Source organism: Bubalus bubalis, chromosome 12 (assembly GCF_019923935.1).
Source record: "Bubalus bubalis isolate 160015118507 breed Murrah chromosome 12, NDDB_SH_1, whole genome shotgun sequence".
Classification (NCBI taxonomy): Eukaryota; Metazoa; Chordata; class Mammalia; order Artiodactyla; family Bovidae; genus Bubalus; species Bubalus bubalis.
In genome coordinates, this window is record NC_059168.1 from 70833964 (window position 1) to 70846693 (window position 12730).

The 12730-nt window shown below is 47.9% G+C and overlaps 1 protein-coding gene and 1 long non-coding RNA gene across 4 annotated transcripts in view; one reads left to right on the forward strand and one right to left on the reverse strand.

The window, feature by feature from the left end:
- PLB1 (phospholipase B1) overlaps positions 1 to 11227 on the reverse strand; it is a 132466-nt gene extending 121239 nt beyond the window's left edge. Inside the window, exons 1-2 of one of the 3 annotated variants that reach the window (XM_025261323.2) lie at positions 11083 to 11227; positions 3552 to 3737 (exon numbers count right to left, since the gene is read on the reverse strand). In XM_025261323.2, coding sequence (XP_025117108.1) covers positions 3552 to 3606 — 55 coding nt within the window. In that variant the 5' untranslated portion in view covers positions 3607 to 3737; positions 11083 to 11227. The other 2 variants (XM_044926117.1, XM_044926118.1) reach the window with 2 other exon arrangements.
- On the forward strand, positions 797 to 9632 carry LOC123328575. Its single transcript, XR_006543493.2, has 2 exons — positions 797 to 2021; positions 9394 to 9632. It is a non-coding gene; the product is annotated as an uncharacterized LOC123328575 (long non-coding RNA).
- Positions 11228 to 12730: the final 1503 nt, after the last annotated feature.

The window sequence follows — 12730 nt, forward strand, 5'->3', positions numbered from 1 at the left end:
AAAAAAGCATTAGATAAAATTCAACACCCACTCACGATTTTTTTTTTTAAACCTCTTAGCGAATTAGGAATAAAATAGAACTTTCTTAGTCTCATAAAGAGTACCTACAGAAAAGCCTGTAGCAAACACCGCACTTACTGATGAAACATTAAAAACACTTTCCTTTTGAACCTGGAAATAAGACAAGAGTGCCTCCAACCATCAATGCTATGAAAAAATTGTAGTTGGAGGCACCAGCCAGCACAGTAAGGCTAAAGAAAGAAAAGGTATACAGGTTGAAAAAAGAGCAACCGAACTGTCCTCATTAGCAGGATTGCATCTACAGAAAATTCAGAAGAATATACAGATAACTTATTAAAATTTTTAAGTTTGTACATGTGAAGTCACTCAGTTGTGTCCGATTCTTTGCAACTTCATGGATTATAGCCTGCCAGGCTTCTCGTCCATGGAATTTTCCAGGCAAGGACACTGGAATGGGTTGCCATTTCCTTCTCCAGGGGATCTTCCCAACCCAGGGATCAAACTGCACTATAGGCAGACTCTTTACTGTCTGAACTACCAGGGAAGCCCGAGTTTAATTGGGTACAAAATAAAAGTTTATTTCTATATATCAATAACATTTTCAAAATGATAATTCAACATTCCATTTATCCTACACCAAAAGAATCACATAACTAAGAAAAAAAATGAATAAGACATATGCAAGACCTCAGAGAAAACTATGAAGCATTGAGTGACATTAAAGAAGACTCATTATTGTAAAGATACTTATTTTCCCCTAAACTTGTTTCGTAGAATTAAAAGCAATTTCTATCAAAAGTCTGACAGGTTTTTTTGGGGGTAGAAATTGACAAATAGTAAAATTTATATGAAAGTTCAAAGCCAAGTCACTTTTAAAGAAGAAGATAAAATAGACTTGTTTTTCCCAATAATAAAGCTTACTATAAACCTATAGAATTAAGATAATGTGCTCCTGGCACAAAAATAGACAAAGCAGCCAATAAAGCAAAACAGATTTCAAACAGATGCAGGCACTCGTGAATCCTTTATATGTGAACAGAGGTGAGGAAGGAACCAACTGTTCAATGGTGTTGAGACAATCAGACATTGTGTGAGAGGGAAAAAAAAGCCACTAGGGCTTCCCTGGTAGCTCAGCTGGTAAAGAATCCGCCTGCAATGTAGGAGACTCCAGTTCAATTCCTGGGTCAGGAAGATCCCCTGGAGAAGGGAATGGCTACCCACTCCAGTATTCTGGCCTGGAGAATTCCATGAACTGTACAGCCCATGGGGTTAAAAAGAGTCAGTCGGACACATCTGTGCGATTTAAAAAAAAAAAAAAAGGAGGGGGATGGTTCTCCTCTTACATTAGTCACAAAAATCAATCCCAGATGTCTTTAAAAAGATCCATGGAAAAAAGCAAATTTATAAAATTTTAGAAGGATATATAGGATAATATCTTCTTGACCCAGAGACCAGAGAGAAGTTCTTAAAGACAACACAAAAAGCACAAACCAGAAAAGATTAAAAAAACTTTAGAAATAGACAGGTAATATACAAACAGACAATAGCCAGACCATAGTTGACAATACAACTTTGACCCACACATCTGCAGCAGACAGGCAAGGAAGCCCCACCACCACTCCCACAGCAATCAGCCTAGAACAGTCAGGACCTGGTCCATGTCTACATTACAACCCTACTTCTGTCTCTACTTCCAACACAGGACGAACCAGAGAAGCGGAGTATGTTTCCTAGGGCCTGCCTTCCAGTTAGCCACCTGCAGCTACTTTCCCTCTGCAACTGCCGCCAATCAGAGCACCCCTGAAACCTTCTTTTTGGTCATCAAGCTTTCCCATTCCTCTGCCTGCCTTGAAGGCATCTCTGCCCAACACAAATGATAGCAGCTGCCTCCTGGCCATAGCAACTTTGGAGTAACACACTGATGTGCTTAGTCGTGCCTGCCTCTTTGAGACCCCACGGACTTTATCCTGCCAGGCTTCTCTGTCCAGGGGATTTTACAGGTAAGAATACTGGAGTGGGCTGCCATTTTGTTCTCCAGGGAATCTTCCCAACCTAGGGATGGAACCCGCGTCTCTCGGCGTCTCCTGCATTGACAGGCAGATTCTTTACCATTGTGCCACCTGAGAAGCAACCTCAGAATGCTAAGTCGCTTCAGTTGTGTCCGACTGTGTGTGACCCCATAGACGGCAGCCCATCAGGCTCCCCTGTCCCTGGGATTCTCTAGGCAAGAACACTGGAGTGGGTTGCCATTTCCTTCTCCAGTGCATGAAAGTGAAAAATGAAAGTGAAGTTGCTCAGTCATGTCTGACTCCTAGTGACCCCATGGACTGCAGCCTATCAGGCTCCTCCGTCCACGGGATTTTCCAGGCAAGAGTACTGGAGTGGGGTGCCATTGCCTTCTCCGAACTTCAGAATAAATGCCTCCATTGTTCTCATTTGGGTGGTCTTCCTCTGGGGTTTCCTGGTGAATTTACTTCCCTCTAAATTTAGAATTTTGCTCTCTTAAAGTCTCTATAGAGAGACTGGTAAAACAAGTGCCCAGAAGATATTTTTGGTTATACCAAACGAACAGCAAGTGCACAGCACATATTAAAAACTAAAACAAAATAAAGTAGGAAAAGGACAAACCTTTGGGAAAAAGATGGGAAACACACAAGAATAGGCACTTCACAAAAGAGGAATTCAAATGGTCAATAAAGATTCCTAGGCCTCAGGAGTAGTCAGGAAAATGCAGTCTTCCCATATAGGGAGCTGAGCAGGTACCATCTTCCACCACCACACCTACCTCTCACCCCAAAGACTGAGAAAGAGGCGACATGTCCTAGGTAATTAGCAGAAGCAGGGCTTGGACGCCAGTGGGCCCTGGCCTCTGTCCCCATCTTCTCCTCTTCGTCAGGGGGCTCCAGGGCTTTCCCACTCTGGGCCCAGGCCACTCATTTGGAGAGGGTAAAAAAGTCATCTTTAAGGTCTACTTCAGATTTAAGAGATTCTGCCTTTCTAGACAAAGGGAGAACGGAAGAGCCAGGGGTCAGAAGAGGGGCAAAGGCCCAGTCTTCTAACCATTAGCTCTGAGGAGTCCAGAGCCCTGGCTGGGCGACCTCTCGTTTCAATCAGGGCCAGTATCCCTAAAAAGCATGGCGCCATCAAATCTGCCTCTCTCTCCCCTTTCAGCCAAAAATACAAGCAAAGCCCATGTGATCATACAAATGGGCTTACCATTAGTGGTAGCAGAGGTATTAATATCTCCATGTTAAGAATCAAGGTCCGAGGACGTAGAACTTGCCCAAGACCACACAGCACAGAGAAGGAGCAGCCGGGGCCCTACCCCCACTGCTTGCTTCCCCACCATGGGGCTGCAGCCCGCCTGCACCTTCTCACCTGTTCCAAGACCCGCCTCTTCCCCACAGCTGTAGGCACTCAAATCTCTGCTTTGCAATCTGCCTGGTCCTCTCCCAAGCTCCGAGCAAAGCGACGTGGGACACCTGCAGGGCCAAGCCATTGGTTGCCTGATGAGCAAAAAGAGGACTTACCTTGCCCCAGAAGCAGTAGCAGCCCCAGGAGGAAAGCGCAGGGCAGCAGCCCCATGCCGGAACCTTCCAGATGTCTGCAGACTAATAGGCTCTCACTCTTCCTGCAGCTTTTATGCTCCTCTGTTGTCTGATAGAGTGCCGGTCATAAATTTTATTGTCTTCACCTTTGAGAGGGGCCGTGGCCAGCTGTAAATGATAAATATTAACATTTAGGCAGAAGACGTCTCAAGGTAGATGGGTCAAAGATGGGTGGCACATTCTAGGCAAAGGCACCAGAAGACCAGGACCACATAGCCCCCTTCGAGTGGCCTTCCAGGATGGAGGGCCCAGATATTGCTAGTGTCTGGGCACTGGAAATGGAAGGTGCTGGGCTAGAATCCTGGGTCAGAGCTTGGGGTCATCCTTTAGGTTAGCCCCAGTTTTTCTGCTGTGAGTTATGGAAATGAAAGCCATGAGAGGATTGAAAGTACCTTGTAACATTTGTAAAGCAAACGGCCACCTCCAAACGTGAGGTCTTTGAGTGTGCAATGCATTCCCACAGTGTCCCAGGAGCACCGACGGGCTCCCTGGTTTGCTTGGTGCAGAGAGGTTTTCTCAGACCCCCCACCCCCAGAGCCATGGGTGGTTGGGAGTGTGGGGCTGAAGTGCATGCCACGCACTTACTGGCTGCATGTTGAACTGACAGATGTAAGCCAAGAGATGAGCCATGGAGCTCATTGGATAGAACCAGAAGCTTCCTTTGGGCAAATGAAGCCAGAATACTGGGCTGGGTCTAGGCTGAGCAGATGGAGCTGGAATTTAAAGCATGGGTGACAAAATAGTCTTGAGGGTGAAGCTGAAATTTTTTCCTGCAAGTATCAAGGAATGGTGGCCCATGGTTAATAAACAGATGTATTTAAATCATCCTTGCATTATGGCCACCCTAACAGCACCAAGGCCAAGAGCCTGGCTCCTGAGATCTAACCAGGAGACTGGAGCTGGTTTCTATCATCCAGCCTCAAGTCTTGATCTGCTGACATTTTCCTCAATTGCATAAAATCATAGTTGGGTTGTCTTAAGTATAAAGTGAAGACCTAGTGGGTGGCCCCTTTGTTTCTGACTTCCAGACATTAACATGTCTTCCTTCCTCACCTGCTCAGAATAATGTGGCTTGTGGGTGACCACAGGTTTAGCCATGCCCAAGGCTCAGCCTCAGGGCGACACAAAGGTCTCAGGTCACACCAGGGGTGTGGAGGCAATGATTCAACTTGACCAGCTGGCCGTCCACTGGTCCTGGAGCCTGGCAGAGGGTGGCACACAAGGCAGAGAAGGAAGAAGTAGTAAACCCAAGATGAGTCTGCAGGGGTCATTTGAGCATAGATACTTCTGAGCATCTGATCTTTGTTCTCTGTTTTATTAACTTATTTTTAGTTTTTGGCCTCATCGCCCAGCATGGGGCATCTTGGTTCCCTGACCAGGGATCAAACCCATGTTCTCTGCAGTGGAAGCATGGAGTCTTAACCACTGGACTGCCCAGGGAAGTCCGTGACACTTGTTGTTTTCACCAATCTGCCCATAAGCTCAATGAGAGACACAAAGCTCCCATTCTATGACGATGTTAGGAGTCCAGGAGTCAGCTCCAGGCCACCATCAGCTTTGAGGAGCATCCCTGAACCTCCTTGGACTTCATGAGTGTTCAGGTCCTCACTCATGCTTAGGTCAGTTGCAGGTGGGGTGGCAAGCATGATGAGAAATGGACAGAAATAGCCCGGAGTCCATGTACCCCCTTCCATCTCTTACTGCTTCTCTGCATGACCATTATGGCCCAACTGGAGTGACATATGTACCAATCTCTCACCCCTTTTCCATTTAGAAAAACTGAGAAGTGATTTAAAACCATCTTGAACCTTTGTGAAGCATTTTTGTATACTGAATTACCTCTTAGATTAAAAAAAAACTCTCTGAGTCCTGTCAGTGTGTCAAGGAATTCTCATCAGCTGTGTGGTGTTAGGGGAATAACGTTTCTTGGGCACCCTGTCCCCCTCTGTGGTGTGCTCTTCACACGCCGTAGTCTAATTAGCACCAATGACCTTTGTGATCTGTTGCTGCTGCTAAGTCACTTCAGTCGTGTCCGACTCTGGGCGACCCCATAGACAGCAGCCCACCAGGCTCCCCCATACCTGGGATTCTGGCAAGAACACTGGAGTGGGTTGCCATTTCCTTCTCCAATGCATGAAAGTGAAAAGTGAAAGTGAAGTCGCTCAGTTGTGTCCGACTCTTAGCATGGACTGTGACCTGTTAGCAGCTGTGAAAACAAGGGGAAAAGGACTTGCCAAACTTATAAACTTGTTCTCTGATTTTTGCTACTAAAATATCCTATGAGGACATGTCCTAGAGATTGGAAAAGGTGCTTCATTTCAGATTTTAGCAACATTCAGTAGATGTTCCTTTAGGGAAAGGTACAGCCCTAGGAATTCAAATCTTTCAGGGATGGCAGCCCATGCCTTGGTCAGAAGGCATTTTGGTGACTGAAAAAGCTATGTGCTTGCTGTTAGTTCTTGGTGCTGAAAAAGCTAAGGGCTTCCCTTGTGGCTCAGTTGGTAAAGAATCCACCTGTAATGCATTAGGCCTGGGTTCGATCCGTAGGTTGGGAAGATCCCTTGGAGAAGAGAAAGGATACCCACTCCAGTATTCTGGCCTGGAGAATTCCGTGGACTGAGAGTCCATGGGCCAAAAAGAGTCTGACAGGACTGAGCAACTTTCACTTTCACTTTGCTGTTGTCCAAGAATCCACAAGGGGGCGCTAGACCAAGCCTCGGCCACAGGGCCTGGGTGGATTAAAGGGGCACTGGCCTTAGAAGAGTATTTTTCAAACTGGAGGGTTACAATCTATTATTACCCCATGAATTTTATTTGGTGGATGACAATCCCATTAAAAAAAACTGAAAAGCATATAATGTAATGGAGTGCATTGTATATAGTAAGGATAAGTAATGTTCTAAGAAACTTTAATTTCAAGTAAACCTGGTGATACAATATTACAATATGCATTTCTAAACATGCTGCTGCTGCTGCTAAGTCGCTTCAGTTGTGTCCGACTCTGTGCGACCCCATAGACAGCAGACCACCAGGCTCCCCCGTCCCTGGGATTCTCCAGGCAAGAACACTGGAGTGGGTTGCCATTTCTTTCTCCAACATGAAAGTGAAAAGTGAAAGTGAAGTCACTCAGTCGTGTCCAACTCTTAGCGACCCCATGGACTGCAGCCCACCAGGCTCCTCTGTTCCATGGGATTTTCCAGCCAAGAGTACTGGAGTGGGGTGCCATTGCCTTCTCCTTTTCTAAACATGGATCACAGTAAAAAAGAAAGAAAACCACTACCTCAGAGAGTAGTTGATCGTATCCACAAAGAAATCCCTAGACTTCACAAAAAAGAAAGCTGATTTGTTTTTCCCTCTGGGGAAGGATACAGCTACCCCAAATTCCTATGTGCCAGGAGCTAGAAGCCATAGTGGAAAGTGAAAGAGTCAGTCACTCAGTCATGTGCAACTCTAGGACCCCATGGACTGTAGCCTGCCAGGCTCCTCTGACTGTGGGATTCTCCAGGCAAGAATCCTGTACTGGGTTGCCATTGTCTTCTCCAGAGGATCTTCCCGGCCCTGGGATGGAACCCAAGTCTGTTACCTCTCCTACATTGGCAGGTGGGTTCTTTACCACTGGTGCCACCTGGGAAGCCTGCCATACTTGTGATTAGATCTGGGCCTTGGGAAGAAAGTACAAACCAAGCTTTTAGATGGTTGTGAGCAAGGAGTAAATAAAATTATTCTCTTCTTTCAACAAAGGAAAATCTAGTCTTTGGCTCCTAGGTGCACTCTGGCAATGAGGTGGAAGTGTGTGCCTGTTATTTAGGACAAGTACCCATTGGGGCCTGTTCTAAAGAAGGTCCATAGCTGGAAGAGGAAGGGTACATGCCAGAACTGTGGGAGGGGTGGAACCAGGAGTGTCCATTTCAGAATAATCTGCACAGATGATGTCAGGCCCTGGGGAGTGTCTGCCCCAAGTTCTGGCTTTTCTGAAGCACCTACTGGCCTTCACCATGACAGCCTTGTGTCACTCAGTCCTGCATGGAAATAGTCCCATGATCCTGGTGGGTTTCCTGAGGGAGAGGTTGGGGCTTTCTCTTCCTGCCATCTTAGCATTCCTGGAACCCCTCCCCACAGAGCACCTAGCTCGATGTCTTGCATGTACAAGGCCCTCAACAAATCTTCATTCATTGGTTGGATATTCTCCAAGGGCAAAGCGACAACTGGTCTAACCAAACCTATGTTCTCCTAGCCCTTCTTGGTCACAGAAGTAAAAGGAGGCTTGGATTAGGCATCTCCAGACCTGAATGTTACCCAGATGCATGTTCCTGTGGATACAAAACACAAGCCTATGTGTACACACACACCAGTAAAACACTGTCCAGTGTGAGTGACTGAGCAGATTTAGTTTGCCTGGGGCAGAGGATTTTCTTACAGTCAATATACTAAAGATAAAAGTTCAGTTAAGAAGTGAATCAGTAAAGAGACAAAATGAAAAAGGGCCCAGCAATGGAGGTCTAGGAAAAAAATATGATTTTCAAGTATCACAGCCTTATTAATAAAAAGAGAAAGAACAAAAGGATAAATCCCAGTAGAATGCACACTTCACTTCATGAGACCTGACCTCTTTGTCCTTTGCTATGTCCCTGGCTGCTGGCACATTGCCTGTTGTAGCAGGTATTCATTCAATGTTGGTCAAATACATGAATGAACGAAATAATAAAAAGGAAAGAAACCAAGACTGCTATAAAAAGATCAGCTCAATACTGCAGAATAGAAAAGATGAAGGGAACACACATTCTGTTTTAGAATAGAACACTGAGGAGAGAGAGGCATGATGTTCCAATACCGTGTAGCAGGATGGGAAAAATAATGGAGAAGCAATATTGAGGCACTCAGCCCACTGTCTTCCCCCAGGTCATACCATTATTCTCCCACCTTGTGGTTCTTAAGCCTGGCTGCACAAAGGAATCACCTGGAGAGCTTTCTAAGAAAAATACCTGTGGGGGACTTCCCTGGTTGGCCAGTGGTTAAGATCCCATGCTTCCAATGCAGGGAGAGTGGGTTCCAACCCCAGACAGGGAACTAAGATCCCGCATGCTGAGCAGCCAAAAAAAGAAAGAAAAATACCCTGGCCTTGGCTTTACCCTCGGACATTCTAAATTAAACAGGAACTTGGGCATCAAGTTCAGTGATGTAGTCTAGTGGAGCCAGGCCTGCCTAGTGCCCAGCACTGAGGGATGAAGAAGCTTCATCTCTGCTGTTCTGGATGGACCAAAGGTCCAGGGGATGCGGCTTGGTGCCAGAACAAGCTATGGATGCTGACAAAGTCAGACTGACCTGGCAGCCTCTCCAGAGAGGAAACCCACGTGAACATACTGGATAAAAACTCTGGGATTTCCCCCTGAGGTCAGGGAGTAGATGGGACAGGGCCAGATCCTGGTGTCTGGAGATGCCCAGTCGAGTTCCAGGCTGTGTGGGTTACAGTTCACCAGCAGGCCTTTCCTCTTCCTGGTTCCTGATCTGTGAAATTGATGGCATGAATTCCATTCTTACATGCAATAGAAAGAAGAGGAGCATGGCAACTGGGGAAATGGTGAGATGAGCTGCCTCCTTCAGGCATACAGAGTACCTGCTTCCACACAGCCCTTTGCACAGAGAAGGGCGTCTTCTGACTAGTATTTACAGATGGGGAGCATGAGGCATCCCCAGCATGAACTCTGACATCCTCAAGTCACACACTTGTTGTTCCTCTCTCCCCTCTCTCATCCACCATCTCCAGACGCTGAGCCCCCCAGATCCTCCAGTGCTTCCCAACCTCTACGCCTCCCAGCACATGGAAGATGGTAGTACTTGCACAACACTGAGGGAGCCGATGGGGCAATCTGCAGCCTGAAATGATCAGCCAGGACTGCTCCCAACCTCTTCCCCGCCTTCCCCTCCACCTTTGCCACACCAAGCAGGGCTGGGCATGGGGGATCGTCAATGCCTTTCCCCATCTATACACCGTATGCACCTACACCCAGGTGAAGACTTGAACAGCATTTGCTAAGCACCTACTAGGTCCCAGGAATCTTTCTAATCCAACTCGTAAATGAATGTTATCTCGTTTAATACCAGTTATATCCATGGGGGTTAAAAGCCACGACTAAAGTCACCCAACCAGTAAGTTGTAAACAGGAGGTTCTGACCGAAGGCTTCTACCTCCATGTCTGTTAGTTTCTCCTTGGCATGACTGAGAGATGAGCCCATTGAAACCCAGGAAGATTCTTGCTGGTGCGTTGGTGGAGGGCAGCCTCTGGCTCATGCACCCAGTTTGGCAGGAGAGTCTGGCAACGTGACCATTCCCTCCTGGGCACTGAGTCTGAGCAGACCACCCAGACTGCCTGCCTCACAGCCCAGACCTGGGGCACCCACTAACCTGTAGGGGAGGTGCTGTCCTCCGTGGCTCCATCTCAGGAGGACCAGCAGACCAAAGAAGGATGCCCTGCTCCATCTCTGCTGGTGACGTACTTTCCCCTGCCAGGGAGGATCCCACCCAGAGGCAGGAAAGCAGCAGGGATTAGGTCAGAACTGGTCAGAGGGCACCTAAGCCTTAGCAGCCATCTCGTCAGTCCCCTCCACCCCCACCATACAGTGGAGAAGAGTGAGGCAAAGAAAGCAGCAGGGCCGGGCTGTGACTGTGAGCTAGGGCTTGTAGGCCCTGTTTCAAGTCCAGGGCTCTTTCCCACTCATCTTGCAGGGCTGAGTCACCCCAGAACACTTGCAGCAATGGAAATTTTAGGCCAGTTTTACCAATAAGAAATGAAAACCCAAAGAGGATTAGGAATTTGCCCAGTTGCTCAGCTACTCAGGGTAGAACCCAGGGCACTTGCCCTGTCTACCACAGCCCAGGAATGGCCAAGTTCAAGGCAGAGAGACTCGGCATGGACCTCGCACTAGCAGATACCAACTAAAACCCAGGGCCCACACCTCTGGGCTTTCTGGGAAGGGGCTTTCTGTGGAGACAGGCTGGCCAACATAGCCAGTAGGCACTAGAACACAGGAGAAGCTCTTCTCTGGAGCTCCTAGAGCCAAGGTCCCCGGAGCACGGGTCGGGGAATGCCCTGGGGGAGAGAAGTGGTGGTGAGAATACTCTGCCCACTGTGGGGTGGGGCTGGGGGCACACACAGAATTGTGCTATGTGGCTAAGCTTTCTCTTATTTGATCCTTTTTGCATCCTTGGAGAGTTATGATCTATCCTTCAAATCTAAAGGGTATAACCAAAGTCTCCTGGTCTTTCCTGGGAATCTCACATGTGTAAGGCCATGCTGGGAGGCTCCTGGCTCCCGCAGCCCCAGCCATCATGGCCTGACCCCACATGCCTCCCTGGCCTGTGTTCAGAGCAGACCTCCAGCCAGGAGGGTGTCTCCCAGACCACGGAGCCAGAGGGGGACGAGAGCCTGTCTACCACCGAATCAGGGCAGCTTACCGGCTGTCAACGTCTTTGATCCACGCTGCTGATCCAGGAGGGGGCCTCTGGGCCTTTGGCTGTGGGACAGGGGATGGCTGGAGTCTGGCATCACCAGCTTGTTGTGGGGCTGGGCCGTCAGCCACCCACACACACACCGTGCTCAGTGTTAATAGCTTTGGTAATAATGATGATACACGAGTGTGTCTGCTTGGCTGGCTCCCTGTTTGCCTTTGATGAGCATCACCCGGGTTGAGGGCTGTGCGAGTGGCCTGGGAGTGGGTGGGGTCCCTCCTGTCCCAGGGCGCTGATGCAGGGGGCCTGCTGGGCTGATCGGTGGTGAGTTCCAGCTCCCAGGACAGACAGGCCTAGATCAGGCTTAGCTCCGAGGAGCTTTGTCATCGCAAACTCTGTTTTCTAGGGAGCACCTGTGTGCCCCTCTTCAGGGCACTGTTGACAGAGGCAGGCCAGCCTGTTCTTATTTCTCTGATTCTAGAAGGACCTTGTTTATAACTGGAGGGTTTATAATTGGTTATAACTCAAACAGAAAGCCTGAGAAAAAGGAATTTTCAAATTCCTGATTTTCTCCGTTCTAAGCCTTGTCCATTTTCATACTGTAACATATCTGAAAACAGACTCTGATAAACCACAGAAAGGTTTAGAAATCTGCCCAAGATCACACAGAATACAGATGATGAGGCCCGGTTTTTAATACTGATTCTTCTGCCCCAAAGGCCTGTCCTCAAAACCCTAGACACAGCACTGCCTTGCTTTTGTTCATTCCAGTTTGTTCCTTCCCTGACTGCTACCCCTCTTCTCAGAAAACGACCCCCATGCTTCTAGTTTCCTGGTTTCTTCTCTCCAGCTGTTCTTTTTCAGCTTCCTTTGCTGGCTTCTCAGGAGGCTGGTCTGGACACCACTCTGTCTCTTTCCCTGTCTCCTAAGGTGATCTCATGTATACCTCCTCCCCAACTCATGGCTTCATTTAAAATCTATGCATTGGTAACTCCCACATTTCAATTCCCAGCCAGTCCTCTCTTCCAACCTTCAAATCCCATGAAGATTCATTGACTCAGCATCTCCACTGTGATGTTTTATGGGACCTCAAACTCAAGAAACTGAGAACTGAATATATGATTTTCCCACATTCATTTGCATTCCTACAGCAAATGGCAGCAGTGGTTGTAGACAGACCCAAGAATTCTTCTTAAAAACTTTATCTCCTCAGCCCCGATGTATCATTCATTGCTGAGTTCCATTAATTCTGGACCCTAAATCACCTCATGAGTCTCCAGTGTGTGCTAATGATTTAAAGAGAAAACAAGAACTGCCCACCTTGTGATCAAGAGGATTCTCCTTCCTCCCATCACATATTGCCAGGAAACAAAGCAATTCTTCCCCAAATTCAAAGCCAAGTCCCTTAGTCAGAATGCCTTTTTCCCAGTGACCATCACCTCCCTGGATCTTGTACTCCAAGCCCTCTCTACATCCCCTGCCCCCCAGCCCACTGCCCCCAGTGCCAGCCCAGGTGCTCACATCTTACCCGGCACAAGATGGCACACATCTGCCCACAGCTCGGTGACCGGAACCCAGGCACATCATCCCTGAGAGACCTAAGCGCCAACATGTGCTTCCTGAGCTACTTCTGTGTGCCCTGGGAGGCCCCTGG